General features: G+C 44.0%; 1 protein-coding gene across 2 annotated transcripts in view; it reads right to left on the bottom strand.

Moving 5' to 3' along the window:
* The window catches only part of LOC149333448 (cytochrome P450 2U1-like), a 447,818-nt gene that overhangs the window by 2,088 nt on the left and 419,664 nt on the right, over positions 1–26,066 (bottom strand). For both annotated transcript variants that reach the window (XM_089558686.1, XM_089558685.1), the window contains exons 2-8: positions 25,346–25,608; positions 21,609–21,733; positions 19,354–19,460; positions 13,230–13,534; positions 10,723–10,838; positions 6,067–6,325; positions 2,933–3,123 (exon numbers count right to left, since the gene is read on the bottom strand). In XM_089558686.1, the coding sequence (XP_089414812.1) occupies positions 2,933–3,123; positions 6,067–6,325; positions 10,723–10,838; positions 13,230–13,534; positions 19,354–19,460; positions 21,609–21,733; positions 25,346–25,560 (1,318 nt within the window). In that variant the 5' untranslated portion in view covers positions 25,561–25,608. The remainder of the gene's footprint in view (positions 1–2,932; positions 3,124–6,066; positions 6,326–10,722; positions 10,839–13,229; positions 13,535–19,353; positions 19,461–21,608; positions 21,734–25,345; positions 25,609–26,066) is intronic.

Here is a 26,066-nt window from a genome sequence, read left to right as displayed (position 1 = left end):
TGAGCCGTTTTTTTCCCCCTTTTTTTACGTGGCTTGGTGACGTCACCAAACCACGTGACGTCACGTCACGTGGTTTGGTGGCTGCCCGGCCGCGCCCAAGGACTGAACTGAGTGATTGCAATATGCTACGCATAAAAACATCTTGCGCGGCGAAGAGATAGCAGCTATTGACTGATGCCGCTTACGCAGCTAGCGTGACAAGTGAACGTGGCTCTGCGTTTTGGCTTGGGGTGCACGCACTGTGATCCGTTGATTCCGAGCTGGCGCTTTGGCAGACGTAGAACACGGCGCGCTATCGCGCTGTCGCCGACACGGAGGGAGAGGGCATGGCGCGAGGGAGGGGAGGGGGCGTACACGCAGTGGCGAGCGGCGGCGGCTATGCATTTCCGCTAGGGGGTGCGGAAGAAATGTCGCCAGGAGCGCGCGCAGCTAGAGCAGCGCGCTGACCCGGCTGCGGAGCTGGTTACGAGGGGCAACGGTGACGCCGCGAAACGCAGGAACGGGCGCCAAAGAGCTGTGTTCTAATACATTGAACTCTCTGCAAACTGACAACACAAACTTCACAGGGGAGGCTGAGCTTAAGGGTACATCGCGAAAGTTTCGACAAACCGGATAATTATTGTGTCTACTAAGGCCCATACTCAACTTCCAAAATGGCGTAAAAACTGAAAATTGGTTTTGAGGAAAAGAAATGACAAAGAAACGCTATCGCATATCTCTGTGTACACCCGAACCGCGCCACAAAGGAAAGGATAAAAGAGGGACAGCAAGAAGAAAGGAAGAAAGATGTGCCGTAGTGGAGGTCTCCGGTTAATTTCGACCAGCTAGAAATCTTTAACATGCACTAACTTCGCGCAGCGCACGGATGCCTTTGCGTCCATTATTCCTCTCGGACGCATCAAAGAACCGCTTTGAACCGAACGCGGAACCTGTCTACGTGGTTCTTGTAGCCATAGAAAAACAATTGCCTGTATCCATAAAGAACCGACGCAGAGTGGAGAGCTACTCTGCAGTTGTAAATTTCCACCGTGTCTGCACGTAGCTGCTTTTAACTGGCGCCGCAGAATCAGGTCATCGGCAGAGAAACGGTATTAGAAGACATGTGAAGAACTATCCATAAAAAATTCAGGGGGGCGCTTTCTTGACCTAAAACGCGGAGAGGCGAAAGCCTTAAGCGCGGTGTTGCTGCTGGTGTCACTGATGTGTGGTTACGATGTTAACCTTCGCCTCTGAGTGTGGAACGCGATAGCGTCTTGCAACGTTGCCAGGGAGTCCACAGAACGCCATCGCCCGTTCTGCTTTACGTCTTGCTTGTCGGTAAATTGGTTGTTCAGGAAAGGAAATGTATCTGTCTCGCATATCTCGGTGGACACCTGAACCTCGCTTTAAGGGAAGGGAGGAAGATGGGAGTGAACGAAAAAAGCGTATTCACTAGACGCGCCTTTGTTCCTTCCAAACCGTCGAGCTGGCATGGCGGAGTGGTTACCGGGCTCGTCACGCACTCCGGAGACCCTGGTTCGATTCCCGAACTTCGCCAAATTTCTTATCGGTTTTATTTATTTACCTGGTCTGACTAGAAAGCTTAATTCGGAGAATTGGTTAATTAAGGAATGAACTAAACTCAGTCTCACTTATTTGGAGCATCATTATACGATCCCTTTAATTGGTTGCATGGTTACTAGGAGGAGGAGGTAAACTTTATTAAAGAAGAGGTCTTAGGCGCGGATTGGGGTCATGTTCCCCTCCCCGCGGTGGGCTCCTCTCCTAGGCCGGACGCCAGGTGGCCGATCGACGATGTCGTTCGGCGACCTCTTCGGCTCGCTCTTTGGCTCGAAGTTGAACCTCCGGGTCCGAGCTGAGCAGCGCGGCCTCCCACTGAGATTGGGTAGAGAGCTGCAGACTGTGCGATGGCTTGTCTTGAGTACATGAGTATAGGATGTGCGGTGTGTCTGCCTTTTGGTGCCCACAGAGAGAACAGACGGGGCTGTACTGCTCCGGGAACCATATGGAGTACATGTATGGATTAAAGAAAGTGTCTGTTTGGAGCTGCCGCCAACTGACTTGTTGTGTTTTACTGAGGGATGTATGTGGTTCTGGGAAGATCTGTCTTTCTTTCTTGAAGTGGGTAGTAATTTCTTTGTAGGTTGTCATTCGCTCCTTGGCCGACCTGAGCTCGGGGTAGCGCACCTCCCGGTTAACCACGAATCCTCGGGCAAATTGGTGCTAGCCAAAGTACAATTAACCCTGTTTGAAATTCGCGCACTGTGATGTCACGACCATTTCGCCCAACTATAAAGCGTGACATTTCTGTCAACTCTTGCTTAGAACGATGAGGCATTAAAGGCTTTCGCCTTAAAAAAACTGTGTTTTTGATTGAGCTCTCTATTGTGTGGTCCCTCCTTACTGACATGTAGAGCGGCGTCTAATTATATTTAGTCTTATCGGCGCGAGTTAAGTCCTTCTAAATTCAAGTCGTCAGTTTCAAGCGATTATATTTCCATCCTGTGTCCAGATGTTCTAATACAATCACAGTCTCCGCTCTTGTGCCTGGAATATTTTTTTCTATTACTCTCGTCCTCGCTCGCGCGACCTTAATGTTTTACTCATCCACAATAGCCGAAATCGTCGTAAGCGCTGAAGAGCTTTTTTACAAGCTCGATATGCAGATTGGGTGTTTTTTGGGAGAAATGCGAAATAAAGTGAATGTGAATGGGTGAATACGTGAATAGAGTTATATTCAGCACTCCTATACTGCATATTCATTTGTGAAAACCGGACCTCTTATTTCGAAGTGGCCTCTGGCCCTCAACGCGGTCCCTCTTTCTCCCTACATATTTTTATTGTTGCAATTCTTTACTAACCTTCTAGTATAGCAAGCTCCGCCGAATTAAGTGCAGTGCTGGAAGTAACAGCGACAAAACAAAACACTTACCAAGCGAAAAAGGTATCAGTTCTGGAGGTTTTCGGTCCATGATTGACCCGTCTTCATTCAGAAATCGGCTTGGTTTGAACAACTGCGGTTCTTCCCAGCATGCGGGGTCATTGTGTACTGCCCAAATATTGAAGAGAACCACTGTATCCTTTGGTATGAACAGTCCATCCACCGTGATGTCGTCCCCTGCTCTATAAATAATAACAGAACGTAGTATCACACAGTTAACGTCTGAAACTGGATGTTCAAACTAGCGTGTCATGATGCGCATGTGCTTCCCAAAAGCAACTTCTTGTGTTCGGCGTTCAGGTACCTAAAAAATGTAAATGTTAATACGCGAAAAACCAGTTCGGCACTACAATTTGATCGTAAGATGCTCGCTGGTATTTGTTTTATTGAGGCCTGCAAAGAACTCCTGGCCTTTAATAAGTTCATTACACATCTCGTTTCTGAGATAAAAACAAATGCGAGTTTTAGTCAAGAATTTCGTGATAATCAGATTGCTTGCTGCTATATCGAATATATTACAGGATCACATTATTTACGTAACGTCAGGTCTGTGTAGAACCATAAACAGGGAAATCTTCGAGGATATCGCTTTCAATTATCTCATTGAAGACTGTAACAATATTAAAAGATTATTTTTCAGTTGGAAGGTACAAGCAGTGCTGTCTGACGTCGAGTTTTGAATCTGCAGCTAGAAAAAATAGTTTTTTTTTAAGCGGAGCGTCTTAGACATACAGTTGTTACAGACAATAATGTGCGTTCTCGTGCAACATGTCAGGCTACGAACAGCGGTTGTGAGGTACTTATGATACTGCTTACATATTTTCACAATTGGGGGTAAAACAATTTTCGTGAGCGGGCTTAGAAACCTATCGCCGGTCTATTTGTCATTGTCTCTGGGCTCTACAGTTTGCCATCTTAACTAGACACGCTGGTTCCTAGGAATTATATAGCTGTTGAAATGAAGCGCCTGTATTAACCAAATTCAACGCCGATATTTCATAGTGGAGAGCAAAATTAGCCACTTGAAATTTTTCGGTCTCCAGGGTTCCAATATGTATCTGACGGTGAAGAGTTTGGCAAGAGGGCTACATAATAAAAAAAAGCAAAATTTTTTGGTGCGCTTCTCCTTCTTTTTGCGTGTTCTTTATTCGCAGCCAGAAGATTTCTGCCCGGCCGTCAGGTCACGTGGCAATACTGAACAGCAGATTGTGGTCGCGACCCTGCCCTGTTCTGTCCCTGCAACATGTTTACGACCACCGATAGAAAATTTCTTGTTGCAGTCCCAAAACGAAAATCGCTTTGTCGGTTTAACCTGAATAAGGGCAGTTGAGAAATTTCGGAGGTGTTTTTCACAGGTTAAACCTTAAGGATCTGCTAACAGCGCACAGTAGTACAGTGTCTTGTGTTCGAGCTTTGGAAAGCTACTCTTTCTACTAAGTTATGTGCGCTTTTTAACTGCGCCAGATCAAGACAATCTTTATAAAAAAAACCTTGACTTATTCTTCCCAACTATTTCAGGGCATCTTCTGATACTTTTCTCAGCAAGCGATGGAGCTAGCGGCACCCTATTCGTATTATTTTAATAAATGAGTCTGGCATGTTCTGCTCAACGAAAATCATTAAAAACAATAATAACAGCACAGTTTTATCCTTTGTTGCCGAGATCTACATTTAAGATCATTTTTGTGTTTCTTCTCTCCAATATCAAAGCAGATCATTGGACAACATCGACTTTCAGTTCGTATGACACGGTCTCAAAGATTAAAATAGCGGAAAAAATTTGGCCTTCCGTCCCGTCTCTTTTTTTTTTTGTAATATGCTATCGTTTCATAAAATCTGATGCCAACCAACATAACAAAGCAGCCGTTAACATTCAGCGGCAGCGTTAATGACCGTCGCATTGTTTTCCCGACAAAACGCTAGCAGAAACCACGGAGACCTCGTCTGGGAGAGCATACGCTGGTACAGCCGTTAAGCCGCGTGAATTCCCCGCAAGACTTCAATCGTAGCGGACGATAGTAGGCGCTGTCCGCACAACGCGACCGGCACTTCCGTGTTTACGCTCATGAATCTCATTACTATTCCGTTAACCACTGAAGCTGGACGATAAACGGGTGATGACAGAGGCTCGTGAAACCACAAGAGCTGCGACCGAGACACAGCGCGCTGAAAACTTAGAAAACTGAAAACTGCTTCTTGTTACAGAAGTGGCGCTGTTACTGCCTCAAATCTCGATGGACACCGGAAGCGCACTGTAAAGGAAAGGAAAATAGAGCAAGTGAAAGAAGAAAGGAAGAAAGAGGTTCCGTAGCAGAGGGCCTTGTAATAATTTAGACCACCTGTGGTTCTTTAACATGCACTGGCATAGCACAGAACATGGCAGCCTTTGGCGTATCGCCTCCATCGAAACGCGGCCGCCGCGGCTGGGTTCGAATCCGAGAGCACCGGCTCAGTAGCCGAGCGCTCTAACGATTGAGCCACCGCGGAAGGTCATTGCACTGCCCACCACGAAAGAGACGTTTCGCTGAATGCGGTGGCCCTGTGAAGACCCAAGGAGTCTGGTTGAGCCCCATTTAATGAGTGTCGCTGGCACGCTCTATAAACCGTTTAAATTGTGCTAAGCTGGTTTCGCAATGCATTTCATATAATTACACCTACTCGTGACAACATGATAGATTCCAATATCTGCGAAAATTTTGTTTCGCTGCATGGCGCTTAAACGTTAATAAAGCGCTGAATTGCGGGTCACAATTACATGAAATTCCAGACAACGAACGCTGATTTTTCACTCCTGATTATCTTCCTTGTAACACAAATTGAGGAAATCCTCGAGCAAGTAAACGTCACATGTCCTATACGAAAGAAATTTTCCACTGATTGATTAGCAATGCTAAATTTATGACCATGATATCCATACTGTTATTACCAGCTCTGTTAATTTGAAATGCTACCTATTGCTTTTTATCTGGAAAGCAAACATCAAGTTTATTCAGTATGCAGCAGTCAGGCGTGGTGACTTCGGCCTGACTGCAGCCGGCATGGGTTCTTGGTGCGTTGTTTCATTTTTGTTTTGTTGTCGCAGCATTGTGATGCCACCAGGAAAGAAAGGAGAAAAAAACACTCACACCCTTGGCAGTCCGACAGGCGCTGCCGTCTGCCATCTATCCATCTCCCACACGCAGGCGAGTGTAAATGGCATGTCCTTCCGGTCTTGCCACGTTGGCAGCCTCTGCGGACCGATAACCTCGTCGATCTCTCTTTGCACACGGGCCTGAATTGTGTCTCGCTGCGCGGCGAAATTCAACAAGTGAAACAGCAGTGTGATCGTAGTGTTGAATGTTCCTGCCATGATGAAGGCGGTTATGTTTCCCACCAAAAATCGGTCTGCATGAAAAGAAAAACACATACGATGATAAATCATGTCATGAAGACTTCACTGAGTGTAATCGTTGTCCAACAGTGAGTCTATATATGGTGCTCGGTATGCATCTTTATTTTCTGGTTCCTTTTTTTTTCTTAGACTGAATATTTATGCGGCACTCGGAAAGACGGAAGCTTCCGTTAGTCTAATGCTTTGAAATGTGTATTCTAACTCGTGTTCATTTTCGTTCCTATAAAAAACATGAAAAAAACGGCTCAGCCACATTTCTTCATAGAGGTATTCCTTTGCTTACCTATGCTTGGCGGTTTGCTCCATATATGGAGATTGTTGTAGATAACAGTAAACAAGGTTTGAAGTATGCTAAACTGATTTGTTTTGCAAAATCTTTGAAATTAGGGTGCGTTGTAATCTGACATATTTATTTATATTAGTTAAATGTAAAAGTTAAAGTTTCAGGCTAACTGCTGAAAGTTGTACAACTAGACATATTTTCGTTGTGCGAAATTCCCGGAAGATAGTTCTAGCTACAACGTTTCAGCACACGCTGGGGAATATTCTCGAAAAAAAGAAGGATGTCTAAGCACGAGTAAGAGAAAGGCCAATTTCTTCTTCCATGAAAACATTGTGTTTTAACAGTGCACGCCGGAGCATTAAAAAGGATGGCTTTGCGAAACCAAAATCTTTGCACCGCCTATAAAAAGCAGAGGTTTCTTGCTGTAGTTAAAAGATGCAGTCTTTTTTTTTTTTGACGTCCTAAACAGTACAGGAAAACTTTACAACTAATAGAGAAGCGGAAAGTCATGCGCAACTAATTCCACACATGTCGTAGTATTGCGATAAAGCTCTGAGATAGAAAGGAAACTTTATTGACTGAATTTCTGTCGTCGTGCGAGGACCTAATACTAAAAAATTCAAGCGCTGGCTACAAGCGCTGGCTACAACCTCTTGCGCACGGCCGGACCACCACAAGCCAATAGCCGGCGAGCCGACGGGCAGCTAGTACTCCAGCGAGGAAATTAAGGGTTGTCAGAATGGCGGGTTCCTGGCTTCTAGTAAATTCCTTGATAATATGCCAGGTTAGGGGCCGTTGCAAAGCTGTGCGATAAAAGGGTGTCGACGCGGTGGCGAGTATGTCGATTTTGCGGCCACTAGCTGCCGATAGATAAAAAATAAATACTGATATCAACCTGTATATTGGCTCTAATATCATAGAGATAACATCACAGGTAAAGAGCTTGGGCGTCATTTTCCACAAGAATATGTGTTGGAACTCGCAGGTCACTCATATACGTTCTAAACTCACTCGCACAGTTGGCTTGTTCTCGAGACTACGGTTTCTTTTGCCACAAAACATTAAATTGCTTGTCTATAATTCATTGTTTTTTTTCCACACTGACCTGCTGTTTTCTGATCTGGGGCACTACCACACAAACAATTGTCAACATTTTTTTAGGTTACAGAAAAAAAGCAATACGTATCATTAAAAATGCCAACTTAAACACCCAACTAAAGCAGTCTTCGTCGAATTGCAGCTTCTACCCGTCCCGAAAAATTCAGTGCAAAATTTTTGCAAAGTTCAGCGCTTATTTCACGCTACCATCGCGGCATATCCAAAAATGACGCATACCTCAAAAATCTTGCTTCATTAACATTGCGAACCAATCTGTACAACACACGTAGCACTGACTGCTGGGCAGTTCCTCGCACCCGAACAAATTACGGGCGTCAAACGTTAAAATACTGTTTGCCAACTACACTTAACTCTGAATGTATCTCCTCACTCTGAAAGAAGATTGCATGTCATTCGTTTGCTCTTTTGTTTCTTTTATGTTCTTTTGAAATTCTTTCATTGTTTTGTGCTCATTGTTAACATAGTGATCATCACAGCTGTTTCTGCCAAGTGTTTGTTAGTAGAGTGTAGGTCTCGACAAGCTTCCTGAGGGCTTTTTGCCTGCACCCGCATCGTTGCAATGTACGCTGTGATGTTGAAATAAATTTCATTTGATCTGGTATAGGCTAGCTTCCTCTCGAGAGAATGTGGTAAGGGGGATGGGGAGAGGAGTGCATCATTCCACCGGATGGCGTCAGCGTGAATACTGGCCGCAGTACGAATACGCGCTCAGAACATGCACCGCCATCGAAGACGAAGCCCTAACTGTTCCTGAGGCAACCTCATTTCATTGCCCGCTGTCGAGCGCGTGCCATTGTGATTCAAAACGTACCATCTTCATCACGTTGTGGACGAAAGCTCGAGCCAGCAGCGTGCAACTGTGTAAGCATATGTGTCCATGAGATGAAAAATTTCAAAGGCTTGAAAAATTATACATCGATTTTTTCAGCATTAATTGCTTGCAAGGTGTTTACCCTTAGAACTGAAAATAGTGACACAGCAGCGTTTAGTCATCTGTCCACAATCGAACAGGCTGATTTCTAAAAAGGGTACTGAAAAAGAGAAGATTCAGACGCTCATTCCCCTTCCTTGCAAGGAGCACTATATCGAGAGCGCCTGTTTCTCGATCTGGGTGCAATGCGGCCAAATGCGAATTACATTTCTTCACTCTTCGGTTTTCATTTCAGTTTCGGTTTCTGTTCGAGGCTCGGTTCAAGAAGGCAATGCGATATAGGTGTGTTCTGCATCTCTTGCCCACGGATGGAAGTTGATGAAGAAGACAACATCCAAAGCGCAGCGCGAGGGACTGGTAGTTAAGCACGCGGAATGTTCGGCTGTCGCGATGTGTAGTGGATTAATGCAGTGGCCAGCGAAGCTGATTTGTTCGCGCCGCACGTGTTTGAAAACCACTGGCAGCCTTAAACTGTTTTGCCATAATGTGTCTTCTATAGTGGGCAATAAAACCTGCTGACAGGTTGCCCATAACTCGGTAACAGGTTGGCACCTTCGCACCCTGACAAGTAGGCTACGTGCCAGAGGCATCGGGTTGACGAACGTCAGCAAAATCTGAGACTAGTGGTTTCAATTCTAGCGCATTAAATATTCTCAACTCATAAAAAGATCGATGTCATGTAGGCGTTGCATGATTAAGGTGTGAAAGAAGCACAACTGACGTGCTAGAAAATATATGTAACAGTTCTAGACCATTGTCACCAAACAGACAACGTGTTGTTGCTAAACACATGCATCTATTTTTTATAATTAGGTAGTGAGAATTAATCAAGGAGGGGTTAAAAACAGAACAGTGGTGAAGAGAGGGCAGGAAGATGTCATCCTTGACTATACGAAAATAAGGAGATTGAGGTCGGAGGTTTAGCTGCAGTCCGCTGGATAGCGGATTGAGGAATCAGGTAAATTGTCACCACCCGTTTGGTGCCTTTCACTGGAAGTGTAAACGGGACATTCCGTCAGATGTATTTGGATGAGCTGGGGGTGAATATTGAAGAATAGCTCCTTAGTGTCTTCACATCTGCTAATGATATTGGACTACGACGCCACATCTTTGACAAAAGTTACCAGGGTGTCTGGTCCCTTCCTCATTGGTGCAGTGAAGATCGCAAGCCACCCAAAAGTGAAAAAAACGGTCTTGAAAACTAAGGGCGGGGGTTCTCCGTACCATATAAGTACTTTAGCCTTTGATTGTTGCCATAGGTGCTCCGCTACACGGCTAAGGAACAAATCATGCAGCCTTGTTAGTTTTGGCATAGACGGTTCTTCAGTGGTTCAATAGCAATGCAACATTGAGGACGTAAACGATAACACACAATGGCGTAAATGCAAGCATGAAAAACACTAAAGTTTTGTTGAAAAGTGTGGAAAGAGCACACGCCCTATGATCAGAAGTGAGAAATTAGAACCACTTGATAAACGACGAAAATAAAGTTGCTCCTTCCGTTAACGAACCGATTTATTTTTACTTAGGAAAGCGTAAACAGTCTCCTTCAGGTCAAGATAGGTGTGCTTTTGTGCAGGATAATCCGCATTTGACACCCGGGGTAGAAACGAAATGCCATGATTGAAATAAACGAGCGTTTGTTAGACACATTCACAGGTGATTCTCCTGGATAACTGCGGCATCATTAAAAGTGCTTCCTCTAGGAGAAATATCAGCTAAACTAAACACATGTAAGCAAAACCTGGGAAACATTCACATTTAACCCAGAGCTACACTGCAGACCACACATACATGCCGGTTTCTAGTGGCTAGCACAGCGGACAGCTTGCAGACTTTGACACACCGCCTCTGTCAAATATTTCCTGTCCACATGAAAGTTTCTTTAATACCGTACATAGCCATGCGATGGCTATGTGCGATGGCTATGCGATGGCAAAAAATGGGAAGAGATTCCCATCCGCATAATCATTCCACACAACTGCACGTAGAGAAATCAGCGCTTAGGAAATATTTTCACGCTGTTGTTAGAGGCGCATCATCCCTAAAAAACTTACACTGAAACACCGCCCTTGCATCGTGTTTGGCTTCATCAATCTTCTTCATGTAAGCTTGGATGAAGTTTCCTTCCGATTCGCTGCTTCGTTCGGTTAGGAACTTTTGATTTTGCTTCCTTTGAAAGAAATATATGGGTGGGAGCACATCAAGCACTTATCTCTTCTCTCCGTTCATGAAGCAAACTTTTTAATGTAAACAGTTTAGTACTGTAAACATTCCCAAACATTTCCCCTAAATAAGGTTAGTGGGGATGAATTCTCAGCATATATTTGCACGTTTTATAGCCTTTTAAATGCACCTTTCATTCCACGTTTTATTGCACACCATACCACTTGTGCAGTTAGGCTTCATATAAATGTTACCGAGTGAAACAAATATATATAAGGTGTCGAGTAGGTCATGTAATATTGCATCTCTGATTTTAAACTTGGGAAATATGCAAGCTATGTCAGTACGAAATATTACGTCAGTCGCTTTCATTGGAAAGAAACAGAAGCAGAAAACTCATTTCAAACAAACGTAATGCTGAAAGAATAAAAGGACGAAGATTCGCAATAGTGCAGAAGTAGACAGAAAAAAAATCGTAAATACCGGTACGCGCCAGGCCCGCTCGCTTGGCTGGTAAGGCACCTAAGCCAACAGTTCTCTTTTCGACATACCTTTCCTTTCTGTCTTTTGCAAACATGTGTGTTGTTGGTGTTACCCTTTTACATGCTCACATACTTACTTCAACTTCTTTTTCTGTAATTATTGTCTAGCTTTCTTGATATATCCTAACATAAAATTGACTTTGGGTTTCTCCTGCCGTAGGTCGGTGATGGGAAAAAGGGATATATATTCTTGGTCTACTATTCTAATTCTACATTCATTCTTTCAATCAACATTACTGAAATTAGTCACATATGTCATTCTGGCACTTTGCCCTATGTGCACCTGGTATCTCCTTGCTGAACTGGCCTTATTTTACATAAGCAAGGCATGCGCGTTGCGGAACACACTCATTTCGTTCTTCTATGTGACCATTAACTTGAATTTTGGCGCAACAGCAACGACAAATGCGCGACCAGCATGCATTACGGAACATAATATTTGCTCCTTACACTATTCTTTCGCTATTCGCAAACCTCTTAATCATTACATCCACATCCTGTCACCGCAAGGACTATACCAGGTAATGGGTCTCAGGCGATTTCCGCAGTTCAATAGCTTCGTCTAACAACCTGTGTCGGACAAAGCTTCGGTCCGAGTGGTTTCCAGATGTCTTTCTGGCCGCTTCGGTATTGTAGTTGTCTGGTCCCGCCGCGTGCATGCGAACTAGTCAAAATTTTCGTGCGCAGGCCGTTATTTCCTCTTCGTTTGGGTACATTAGCTTTAGTAAGAGCCAAATAAACCAGTGGATAAGCATCACTTTTGGATACCACTAACAAGAATAGATGGTTTCAAAGCGGTACCACTACAAATCCACAAGAGACAAAACAACATCCTCACGGTCGTTGTTTAGAAGTCCCCTTGACGGGCATTAATCCTTACACAGTGCTACAATACACTTCAGAATTTCAAGATGTCGAGCAGCCTGAATGCCAATAGAAACATTGACGGGCTCCTTGTCAAGCCCATGAATATGAACAGGTGAAGTGGTTTTCTGATTTCACTGAAGGTTCTTGAGCTTATAATACTGCATACATCCAGATCATCAGCAAGCAAATCATGCACAGATGTTCAAAACTATAATAGCGATTCGTCTTGCTCCCTTAGCGATCGTTCTTACAGGAATGCGCAGAGTACATTTACTCAGTTCCCCAGAATTTAACAGCGTGAAAATCTTTAAAACCTCTCATGACGTATTCAATATCTCAACCACTACATAAAGCGATAAACCTTTCGGCGCATTTTCTACCTGCCGCTCCCTTCCAACATACTTTTGAGCCCCTCGTCTCGCGCGATAAGCCTATAGGTTCTAGTAAAGTTGTTTTTTTTTCATTCCTGCAGCTCCAGAATTCTTCACACACTCTAAGCTCTGTCCATTCAGTTCTCGTCGATTTTAGAGATTTCTTCCGTGCGCGATCAGTGGCATATGCAGTATCACTTCAACGTTATATGGAACTCAATCGTAGATATATGTGCCTAAGGTGTTTTGTATACAAAACTATACACAAGTGGCAGCAGTCAACAATGATTCAGCTTTACGAAAAGGGTGTAGGTCGTGGCTCGCAATCGTTCCTTCTTTTATTTCAGTAAGGTGACGCGACGTGGCTCTGCGCTTTTGGCCTAGAAATATAAACTTGGCTCCCGACGCGCAAGAAACTAACCTGCGCTTGGCGTTCACATATCCGGTAAGACGGCTCGCAACGATCCCAACGTAAGCAATACCAAGGAGTAAGGCAGCCAATTTTTAAAAGCACGTGTACAGTTTCAGTGCTATAAACTGCCAGTCTGCTATAACTCTACGTAAATAAGCCAATGCTAAGGAGCATGTTTAGTATGAGTAAATAAGGAAATGACTTACATGACTGTGTTTTCCAAGTCCCCCATGATGGTCCTAACCTTACCGGCGACAGTAAACGGAATATACTGGAACATTCGGCGTACAATCCGCGGAAGGAACTGGAAGACACCTGCTTTGATCATGACTGCATTAATCTTGCCCAGACACTGGTTCATATCTTTCCGCCACGCTTCCTCTTCGGGCTCATTAGAAGCATAGAAAAAGCTGGCAATGTTGTTGGAGGCAGCCGACAAAATATCCGAAAAGATAAACACTGGGTTGCCGTTCGCCTCACCAATTCGATCAGCCAGTTTGCAATATTCCTTCTGTGAAAACAAGAACAAACGTATAAAAAAATGTCATCTGGGCACCAGTCAAGAAGTATACTTGTAGCTAGAGATTAATTTAATATAAAAATTTTTAAATCATGCACTCTAAGCATATTATGTAGTTTGTACACTAAGGACCGTATTTGAGGTACTTACATGTGTCCTTGTAAGTTCTTTCACGAATTCTACATTCTCACCTAGGACGGGCTCAGTGATCTGAGATCCAGGCTCGCTCACATGGATGAGTTGGCTGCGGTACATTTGACCTACTCTCAATGCAGCTGATGAGAAATAGATCATAATGGATGCTTTCGACTCCTCGGACTCTTTTACCAGTTCATAAAGGCCAGTTAACTCGTCATTACAGCTCCTGTTACCGGGAACTGGCTGTGTTGTATGTTTCTCAACTTTTTATCGTCATGAACAAATCTCCACAGCTCGTACTTTCCTCATTTCGGGGCCATTGCATTACTCGCCAATTCTGGAACATAATTATTGTGTTTAGTTTTGCACAATTTCTGCAAACTACTAACCACCATCGTGCGGCCTAAAAACGTGGAATATTTTTTGTCTAAACGGAGAGCACGAACCATTTAGGCACCTGCTCTCGCGAGTCAGTGTCATCGCCTCATTTCACGAGTTCGCAGCAGTGCTGTACTCATGCTCTTATTATTACGTGGCACTCGACAACAAGACGTGCACACATCTTTGCAGACATGCGTGTCATTATTTATTGCAAAGCCGTAGCGATGCGTTTCGTGATAGGACCGCTTTTGAAAAAAGCTCTTGGTGGTGCATATAAAGGTATGTGATAATTTAGTTGCGCTTCTGTTTTCTTTAGTAAGCATTTTGTGTGCATGCCCAATCGGAGATATAATGAAGGCGACAGCTCGGATAGTCGGCAGCACACTGCCTTTTAGAAGAGATGGAATCGCCAACACCGTACAAAAAGAAATAATGATATTGTCACGTAGTGGTGACGGCCATCCAGGCAATGGTGAAGACAGCGAAAACGTCTTGTGAAGGAAGACTTCATTGAGCTGACCTGTGTGCACAAGGAACTGAATGACTCAATGGAGCGAAAGCTACAAGCGGTGTCGGCGGTTGTCGAACGGAATGTCAGCCGTTCTTGGCCGCGCTACATTTATAGCTGGCAATGAACCTTCTAGATAACGAACCGAAAGCAGCTACAACAATCTGGAAAGATATGGAAGCAGTTGTTCGTAGCCACCATCAATCGTGATAAGTGTGGTCGCATCTCGCGTGCGAAACAAAATAGCTTTGCCTTTTGTTTCTCATGCGGACGAACAAACGTCTACGATGCGTTGCGTTGCTCCCCTCAGAAATAAGCATCGCGTCACGGATATCGCTGCCTGGTTGACGTTTCGTTTGTCTACATAATGACCGCTTGGTTCCGTAAGTGCACAGGAGCTGTCTAAAATCGTTCTTGCACAGTACTCTGACACGGCATACAACACTGGAGTGACAATCAAATCAACGCAGCTTGTAGTCATGGGCAGACAGAGGTTTTTTGTTCTACATTATATAAAGAATAATTGCCGCTCCTTATCGAAGAAAATCAGACGTGTTGATTTGATTGTAACTGGAAGGATTATCCCTTACAAAAATGAGCGTTGAGTTTCTGGTGTCATGTTCATGCATTCCTTGTGACACATTAGAAAGTCACCACGAAGGCACGTATTCATGTCTTTCGACAATAAAAACTCAGCAGAGACTCTTTGGCGTTAAAACAGAAGATTTCCTTATGTCATTGGCCATCAGCCACTCAAGTGAGTTTTCTCATCGTTAACCCCCATGCAGAAATATAGCACAACATATTCAGGTGTTATTTCACACGAATTTCTCTCATGCCATTGCCTTTGCGGTACGCACAAAGGCATGCATGAAATAAATGCAACAAGCGCCAGATTCACTTGGGGAAGGGGGGGGGGGGGCTATAATTTACGCTTTTATGACAGTGTCGGCAGTCTGGAAAGAGAGAGGTTGTTTACTGGCTAGTGAAGATTTTCTTGAATAATAAACAGTATACTTCTCGACAGCTAGAGATTGAAGCATTACACGGAAAATGAGATTTTTTTGTGTTCTTTAGTGTCCAGATTAGTGGTCGTTACCTCTGATCGTTATTCAATGCGATGAACGTATCGCGCGGTGGCGCTAATATGAGTCACCAAAAAACGTGCTAACAGCAAGAGTGAAAGGAAGAACTTTTTTTTTGTCTGCAAAGTGTAAAATATATAGGCTCGAAGACACTGATACAGCAACGAACAACGTAATATCAAAGGCTCGCTTTGCAGGCGTAAGCGCGCTCTGTTTTCAATACAACTCCGAACAGTGCAGAAAGGAACGCAACAAGAAAAAAAGCCCAGTTGACAAGCATGCGATGTACCAGTGTACAAGATAAAAAAGAAGACAGCGCAGTCTCTGGATCTTCAGTCACGTCATGACGTGTGTTTACATTATTCAAACGTTTAGATGGATTAGAAAGATGTGTGTCGCTACCATGCTCGCAGGTTTTGAAGCTACCTAGCGCATTATTCCAGTAATTTATGCCCCGGAGCTCAGTTTTGCACAACGTTGTGGTCTGTACCAAGGATTAGGAGCGCTTAGACAGTAACACGGACAGCTGTCGTTCTGAGACTTGTAGTTTCCCAAGCGGTTTGATACGGCCAACGCGCTGTATGTCAAGGCTCGGAATACGTTGGCATCCCCAAGAGGCCTGAAAGGTCCTTCTGAACAACGTTGTTTTCCCGCGCGTGCATGCAAGATGCTGCTGCTACATTTACATGCAATGGTAAGAACAAGAAACAACAGTGGCTGCACATATCAGGCCACATAAGTTCACTAGTTAACGTCTGGTGGCGTGGTGTAGTTGATCGTTAACAAGTCTGGGGGCCCCCATTAGCGTGCAGCGTTCGGTGCGCCAGGGCTGTCCCCTCAGCCCCCTTTATTTTGTATTTATGTGAAGACCCTTTGTTTGAAGATACTGAAAAACAGGAGTATAAACTGAATCAGTTTGCAAGCAGCCGAAGTTAAGCTCTTAGCGTACGCTGATGACATTGCAGTGTTTGCCGTGGACGAGGGAGGCATAAGCGAGGGCCAAGCTACGGGAAGCGGGGTTAACGGGTCGAAGTGCCTCGGGCTGTGGCGTGGCGGGTGGGCGTGTACGCCTGAACGGTTCGCCAGTGTGCCTGGGACGACGACACCAGATAGGTACTTGGGCGTTCCGCTCGATGCGTACCGTGACAGCGAACAGTATTGGACAGGGCAGGTTAAAGAGCTACGGGAGAGAGCGGATAAGTGGAAAGGGATGACCTTGTCAATTTTTGCCAGAGCCACTGTTTGCAACCTGTTCTTCATCAGCAGGCTCTGGTACGTCTTGCAGGTGTTGCACGGTTCACGGTTAAGCATTCAAAAGCTGCACAGAATTTTCGCCGTCTTCATCTGGTCGTCTGACTGGGAGCACTGCAGCCGCACCAACCTGTTCAGACGGGTACAGGAAGGTGGGCTGGGACTGGGCCATTTGTTTCCTCGGCAGCTGGTGAATCGTTTCTTGTTTTTTCGGGACATAAGAGACCCGTTTTTGCGCACCGTATGCCAACTTAGGCTGCGGCGCCTGCTGCCGGAGTACGTAGTCGGAACTGCGGAGGTTTACAGTAGGGTCAGCGGTTTTTACCAGGAAATCGTTGCCAGTGTAAGGTTTCTTTCCGCGCGGTTTTCGAATGACTTTCTGTCCACTGTGAAACGAAAGAAACTGTACCGTGCTTTGTGCGATGTAGTTTCCCCGTGCCCTTTTACAGGGCCTTGTACAGTGGAGGCCCAGGCAAAGATGTTTAAAGAGAGTGAAAAAAATGCAGGTGCTGCCAGGAACAAAAACCTTCCTTTTTAAGCTGCACACCGGAACCTTGCCGGTTAAAAAATTTTTAGAGGGAAAGGAATTCTTTTTACCCTGGGGATCTCACTGTTTGATTTGCAGGAAGCCGGAAACAATAGACCATGTTTTTTTTACACTGTTGGGAAGGGGTTTATTTTTTGGATGTGTTGCAGCAAACCTTAAAGAAAGAATTTCCGCTAGACCCGTACGGCATTCGGTACTTATCTGTTGAAAATGAGGATGGGGTGCCTTTCGACTTAATAATGCTGACAGGCCTCCACTGTATATGGCGCTCCAGAATGGCAGGCTACCATTGTGACCGAGACGCAAGACCTGCCAGGATTTACTTTCGCGAAAATATGGACATGTTCCTGGCCATTCAGAGGGCCGCTGCGGAACCTCTGGAGTGGCTCTCTAAACTAGAGCCGCTCTGTACATTGCCTGAATTTTAATTAGACGAAGCCAGATTCATGCTGGCTGACCACGAGTCGTATGTACATAGCGTTTATTGTGTTTTGTTGATTGTTTATTTTGTCCAATTTTCTTTGCAAAAGCCAGGCAATATAGAAAAAAGAAAAAAAAGGTGGCGTGGGGTAGTGGTTAGCGTGGTAAGATGACGTGTCTAAGGTCGGCGGTTCGAATCCCCGTTCATGCCGGCGGTTTTTAAATTTTTTTCTTTTTTATTTTTGCTCTACTTTTTTATTTTCCCTGTTATTTTGCATTACTGATCCCCATAATTGGATCGGGTTTTGCAACGGCAGGTAACACATGAGAGAGTCAAGAAAAAATCATCAGAAAAGCATACATTAAGAACACACTAGAACCACGGTGGCCAATTCGTTTTTGAAAGCCATTAGGAATTCATTAGGAAAATCACCAGAAAGTCATGAGAAAGGCATAAGATCCTAATGTGAAAAGTCACTAGACTTTCTAAAGAAAGACATTATATTTTTTCTTAAGGGATATCTCAGGGTACTGGGCAAACGGCTCTTGAGACGCTAGCCGCTTCCTATGAAGCTCGGCTTTTCAAGGCAACCTTATAGAGGGGCATGGGAAAAAAATTGTTGGCAAGGTTCATGTATGAATCACACATTATTACAGCGGCATATCATTCCCATGCCTGTAAGAGGAAAAAAAACGCTTTGTTTTCTCTTTTAGAGAGGCTTTCTCAAAGATGAGGGCGCCAGCGTTAAATACAATGTGTAGTAAATGGTGGTAGTGTCCTTTGTCTTAGAGCTTTCCTAACAAGAAAAGCAAAACATTTTATTCTCCTCTTTTTTTATCAGGTGTGCCATCAAGCCATTTTTGCTTTGATCGCAAATTTGATTCTAATGCACATATTCCTCTGCCGTCTTCCTCCTCATGGTGTCTTTTCTCTAGATCTTGCCTAATAAGTATTTGCAGTGTTCCCTTACTATACATTAATCATTTCCTCTAAATCCTAGATACAAAGCTAGAAAGTCGAAGTAATGAGCCCAATTACGCTTGTTCTCCTGGAGCTGGTGAGCGCTAACCAGCAATTTTCGCGCTATTTTCGTAGCGTTCCATCCACTATGTTATTATAGAGACAGCTGATTAGTTCCCAAGATACAATGAAAATCTTCTGCAGTACCAGCTCCCAAATGCTGACTGCTCTTACTATCACCACTTGTTTATAGTGCATCAAATTTGCATGAAAGCAACACGTATACCTCCACAATATGTTTCCGGGGTTTTTATCAACTTATGACAGACGAGATAAATGCCACCAAAGCATTGTTTAATGTCTGCGCAAGTATATAGAGATAAAAATGCTAAAGTGTGTTTCTTCTAGAAAAACAGCTTCGATGGTCGTCTCACATGTTGAATATAACCGGCGTTATATGATATTTTCACTTAACAAAAAAAAACAAGATCTCATCAGTGAGATCCATCCTTCTCTCACCATCATGCGGTCTTCAAGTGACGTCTCGGTAAATCCTAGGTCCCGCAGCATACTCATGCAGAACTTTTTATTTGCTTTCCACTCGGCACCGTTTAGGACTCCCAATCCTGTTAAGATAAAAAGAACAATTTCCTAAATTAAGCAGCAGAACAATAGTCTGGTGTGTTTTGTTGCTTCATGATAATTGGAGATGTTACTAGCCCTTACCGTGTGCATCGTGGTCGAGAAAATAAAAGGCATTAGGCGTTAGGTCCTTGAAGCTTTTTCCAGAACACAAAACACACATTCTAATACAACAAATTGTGGGTCTTTTTTGCGGCGCACAGCAAACAGATAAGTTTATAAGAGTTATTACACTGTTCTTTTCGGGTTTATTAATCTTGGATACTAGTGTACGGGGCAACCATAGAAATATTTCCTGGCTGCAAAGAAACTCTGAGACACTTCAAAAACTGCATAATTGTCACCACAGCCACATCGTTGACATAGATGCACAACTGTGGGGAAAATGACCACGAAGTAAGTTGTGAATTATATTTTCAGGGAGCTATTAAAGACGTCCTGGGCTATTTGTCCGTCAAAACCCACAGGAAATCAAATTACCATGACATGTCTACATAAGTATATCTATTTTAACGTGTATTGCGTTTCAGTCATCGTAGCTTTATCGAACAATGACGGGCGCTGCTCTTATGGGCAGTTTCACATTCGCTACTTTAGTACGCTATTGGCAATATTAATTCCACTTCAGCCGCCACGGTGGCTCAATGGTTATGGTGCTCGGCTGTTGACCCTAAAGACGCTGGTTCGATCCCGGACTCGGCGGTCGCATTTCGATGCAGGCGAAATTCCAGTGGCCCGTGTACTGTGCGATGTCAGCGCACGTTAAAGAACCCGGGTGGTCGACATTTCCGGAGCCCTTCACTTCGGCGTCCATCATAGCCTGAGTCGCTTTCAGACGTTAAACCCCCATAGGTCATAAGGTCATTCCACTTCAAAAATCAGGCTAAGGGCCTGTCTCGATCCTTTAGCTCTTGCTGTTTCCGCTCTAAGGACAAGCGGCGCTTGTGCTCACCGTCGTTTTTCCGTCGCAGAAAACTAATATGAAGCTGAACCGCAATTCCCTTTAGTTAGTCGTGAACACGGGTGCGCTGCACAACCTGCTCCCGCGAAAGGCTGCCTTTGCCGTCTTTGGGCATAGCTCGCTGTCACCCATAATCACATCACCATTCCTTTCACGGCATCAATAGTCTATGATGCAGTGAAAAAGCCACCGCCTTCCGCTGAGAGCAAATGGTATCACTTCTAATAATAATGCGTATCCGGTGAAACCGCCCAACTTACCGCCGCTAAACTCAGTAAGTTAACACAAGATTGCCCCCAGACTGCCGCTTATGCTGGCCGGTAAGCTGCTTCGCAGTGCCGTTCAGCCTGTCGTGTACGCACTTGCGAGAACGAACGGGCGTCCTGTGCGCACGCCCTGGCCGCGTAATGAGTGCCTTAGCGCTTGTCGAAGCTAGCACAAAGGAGGGCACCATCAATTCTTCATTGGAAACAGAACTGACGTCAGGAGGATAATCGATTAAATTAAGCACCCGCATATAGCACTGCGTTCATCTTTGCATGCGAGCGCACAGCGGAGGATGGCGAAGTTTAGAATTGTTGTAGATGCTCCTGAAGCAACCGTCGTTGTCGCATCAATAGACGCTGTGGTTGCAACACACGAGTTAGTTCTCAGTACCTCCACATTTGTTTCTTTCAACCCAAGAATGTATTTCACAGCATTCCTTCCACTTCATTCTTACTGGTACACACGAAAAACTACGTGAGCTTTGAAACTGGTCACTAGGAAAAAAAGTAACCTGTGCTGCAAACAGCATTTTGCTAGAATAAGTCGTGTCAACACATTAGAATAACCGATGCTGAAAATTTTTGAAAACTTGTCGAGGCTTCCATCAGCCATAGCACTGCTTATGATGCCATTGTACCAGCGGGAATGACAAAACTGAAGGCTGCTTTCTAAGTGGTAAGCTTAAAGCATACTATAATCTTCAAGCTAAACTAAGATTACAACCCTCTTCGAAGATTTTCTGCAAACAGGTATCCAGGAGGAATTTTTGTATTCTTCTGCAAACAAGACACAAAGCAGCCTATATCCTTGTGAGAGCTCTTTTAACTGTAACAAATTGAGAAGAAATACAAATCCCCGTCGAATAGACTAGAAATTCATGCTACTTTTTGTAATACGCATTTACCTTGGTTAGGGCTAAGGGGAGTCAAAAAGCAATCGGCACGGTAGAGAAGGTCGTTGTGGTTGACAAACTTTCTGATGCTCTCGATGTCGTTCATCACGACGACGCCCGTGAAGTTTATTCTCAATCTGGAAAGAAAAGTATACACAGAGGGAACAAGACTGGAAGAGGGCTACTTAGTCTGAATTCATTTTGTATCCTGTTACGCCGAATGCCAGAAAAATAGATAAAACGATTAATAGCAAGACTCAATTTTCTTCCGGAAGTATTACTGTTCTGTTGGTACCATAAAGTCTCAAGAGGAGTTAAGTTCCTTACTGTTACACCCATAAGCGCGTAAGAAGAAATTAATGACTGTATTTTTTTTCTGAAAGAACACTTCGTTCAACGGAAGCTTTGATCTCAGGGCCTGTTTACCAGGGCAGTGAAGAGTTACACCACACGGGTACGACTCGATATTTATTAGATATGTAGATGCAGAGGCATAAAACCATGCAGTGTCAAATGGGTTAATCATGTTGCGAAAATGCGAATTTTTGAATAAATGTCCTGTTTCTTTCGGCAAACATCGCATTGAACAAAGTAAAGGTCAGTACTGATTTTATTTCAAGGCATTACAGAATATTGGTTGCAGCAGTGGGTTTCTCAAAAATTACCTTTCTATCATTTTGTCACCCGAAAGAGCTATAAATTTTCTTCGTTTCGATAGCCGCCAACTTAAGGAACTTTAATTGTCTTGTAGCCGGAGTTTCATTAGGACAAGGACGCTTATGTGTTTTACGTTTGAGGGAGATCAGTTAGCAGCTAAATCCTGTAGAAAAACTACTTCCGTTTTCTGTACGATTGGTTATGCAAGCAACCCCCCCCCCCCACCCTTCCCTTTGACGCGAAATAAGCTGAACGGCTTGTCAGCATTAGCTCGAATCTGCCCTATAATTCTTGTAACGCGCTTTATTCAATATTGCGCATTATTTACTGGTCGGATAAACACAGTATCAGAGAATTTTACGACGCTCTGTGGGTCGTTTGCATCCACTCAGTGCGGACTATTGAAGCTTATTGTTTTTTTTCATAAAAAAAATAACTTCAAAATCATCTGGAACCACTTCTTGTGCTGCAAAGAGAGGAAAGCTAAAACAAAGAAACTAAAAAGAACTCCTGAGGGCGTGCTGCGATGATTAAAATATTCATTAAGTTTTCAAGCATGGTCAAGAAACATATTTTCAGTTAATTATAGCCTGAGTTGCCAAACCAGCGGTGTGCGTTAAAGCGTTCTTTTTAGGGGTGATATTTTATGCGAAATGCTTCAATCCCTATAATGACTAGTACATCTCATTATACATGAAAGCACGCAATGAAAATAGATTGTATTTTATTAGCTTCCAGTTTTCATGAATCAGAGCTTTCATAATTTTGCAGAAGTATTTTTTCATCGCTAAAGTTGTGTCAGTGGTTCTTATTCGTGTTAGAAAGGTGCTATACTAGGACGTCACGTTAACAAGATGTATTGTCCGATATGTGCTTGAAATTCAGGCATACAATTCAAATAATTACGTCATCTCGCTTTGTTTCCAAAACTTTATAAACAGAACAAACTTTAAAAATCAACAAAAATGACGGTATGAATTAGTCGTAAGCATAAATTTTTCATTAAAACGGAGTAGGTATAAATGCTAGCCATAAATAGATTTGTATGATTTTAGCACCATCAGCAGAGTTCATAGGTGTGCAACATAACCGTGGAAGCGAGTCCGTAAGCCTCGAACTCAGCGCAGGGTCTCCCGGTGTAATCTAGCAAACTGTCACCCAAGCAAGGGTTTGTTCACGTTTCACGAAGTTTGTTTTATTCATATCTCACTTAGATCCTTATCATCATCGCCCTAACAGCGCCCACTGCCGAACAAAGGCCTCTCCGCTATCCCTTCCATCAAGGCTGGCCGGGTACAAAGCGGCCCCTTTATTATCCTGAACTTTCTGATCTCATGGCCTGCCAGACTTTTCACCTCCCGGTGTTACTCTTTTATCTTCATATAAACTGCGTTACCGTCAGGCACTTTCGGTTACCATCTGATCGACTTACATGTTCGCTCCAGGCCTATCACTTAATTTTGATTTCGCCTCGGATATCAGGACGACGGTTTCTTCCTTGACCTACTCTGTTCTTTTCCCGTCACCTTCCATTACACCGACAATTTCCCTTTCCATACCTCACTTCGTGGTCCTAAGTTTAAATTCAAGCCTTTTTGTGGTCATCCAAGGCTTTCAACTACAGATGTGCGTTGACTAGATAGAACTGTTGTATGCACTCCTATTAAGCGATACTGCTAATGTCCGGTCAGTGCGCTGATGGTTCCTCCCAATCGCAGTCCCCCTTATTCTTAATAAAGTTATTTTCCTCCTCCTCTTCAGATTAGCGGTAATATATCTAATTACCACTTTTAATACACTGCTGCCCATCGTAAACTCTTGCTCATTCCGGGACTAATGAATGTTATATTAGCTTTTTTCATGATATTTTCCGAGGCAGCGCTCTTTCCCTGTCTAGGTCCTTCGAACTAAAGCTCTGCTATTCATCCCCACACTTATTTAGCATGGCAATGCTATCAGTAATCTCGAACGAACGAACTAGGATACTACCCATAAGAACTTAGTATACTAACTGGGATATCAGGAATTCTAGTATGCCTACTCGGATATAGAGACCTTTCGCGCGTCGACCTAAGATATAGCACACCTAAGTATGCTACTTCGGGTATAACGAACTTTATTGCGTTACCATGGACATAAAGAGCCAAAGTATGCTGCCCCGAATATACCGAAATTCAGCGTGCTGACTTCGGATGTAACAAAACTGAGTGCGCCACCATCTACGTACATAACAAACTTTAGTGTGTCACCCTCGGGTAACGGAAAGTTTGGCTTCAAGACAATCAAACGATCCACTGAGAATTATCTAAAAAAAATGTTACCATGTTAAAGCTGTCCGCAGAAAAGGGCAGAGTAATCACACGATTACTTCTGCAGTAATCTTATCTCCTGACTCTTACAAGACTGCAATGCTAGAGCCATGCTCTCCAGACAATAACCGACATTATCGTCTTCCCCAAATATTTAATCAGGCCCATCTAGTCAGGTCGCCAAGATTTTCCCATTTCATTCAATTTCAGCTTTGTGATCCGACACACGCGACACACCAAACACCGAACGCTCTGTGCCCCCATTAATAACTTGCTTACGTATTCCTGTCTTAGAGCAGAATGAAGAACCTCATCGATCACACCAGTCGGTTGGTTCTGGCAAAATTCGGAAATAATAAATGCCCTATTTCGTTCCGGGTATAAGTTCTATGCAGCAAAAGCCGCCCTTATCTATTGAAAACACCCCACACCACTTTTTTCTTGGCAATTGACGCACCCTAGCCAAAACATCGATTTGAGCCTAGTTTCGTTGCTGCAAGTGAAGAATATGTGGTTCTTGTTTCTGCTTTGGCAGCCCCGTTAGCTGGTTTGGGCAAACTTATTACGTGCTTTTATTCGAAAAAGCAAGCGTGCTGCACAGAATCATCGTTACTGAAGTCAATTCTATGCTGAATAGGATACGAGATAAAGAGTGTAACCTATGCATTGTACTACAAAATTTCTGGCTCTGTGCTTGCGCGGAGGCGAACGTGGTCTTCGTAAGCAAGGTGTTCACTTGTAAGGCTCACAGCTCCAAAGTGCTATGTTTCCGATGCTCCATACCTGAAGACGGGGCCGTATTTACTGGCCCACTCTAGAGCCTTCGTGCGGTGGAAGTCCCTGTGGTGCAGTTCTACGTGGCCAAATATGGAGCTTGCCGGTGGCATCGGAGGAAGTCTTGCTCCTTGCGGAAGGCTCCTTCGTCGTCTCCAGAGGCACACCGCAAGCCAGCCCAGTACGCACGCAACAATCGACGTCGTAAACACAGCCATAAACATACTGACGCAGATTAGGTGCCGGAAATCGGAGTTTAGTACACGGCAGTCCTGTGGGATCAAATAAGAAGTACAAGCAATCAGGCAGCACGGAAAGCAGTACACCACGCTGTGGGCATCCAAGACAGCAGAAGCACAAAAGTGCCAAATAAACAAAATTCAGAAAGGCATGCAATCCTAACTGCATGCAAAACGAATTGTCAATATGATCATGAGCATGATCCATTCACTTCAACTAGCGATTTAATGAGGTCCCAAGCATTTTTACATTATCTTAAAAATTGCGCTTCTTGGTACCATGAATGGAAAGTGCAGATGGTAAGTGTGTTGTTTAGGCAGGCGCGATATGTTTTATTTGCTCAGTCTGCAGATAGAAAGCACCATGAAGGGGGCCTTCTTTTTAGCGCACCGTCGTCTCGGTGCTGCGATGCTATTACCATACACTCGTACCCCGAAGAGAGAATGTATACCCCTGTGTAAAAACTGACGTGTTGTAGGTAAGCAGCTTT

Source organism: Amblyomma mixtum, chromosome 8 (genome assembly GCF_055824585.1).
Source record: "Amblyomma mixtum isolate Tamu chromosome 8, ASM5582458v1, whole genome shotgun sequence".
NCBI classification, from domain to species: Eukaryota; Metazoa; Arthropoda; class Arachnida; order Ixodida; family Ixodidae; genus Amblyomma; species Amblyomma mixtum.
Note: the sequence above shows the minus strand (reverse complement) of the source record. Positions and strands in the feature narration are given on the sequence as shown.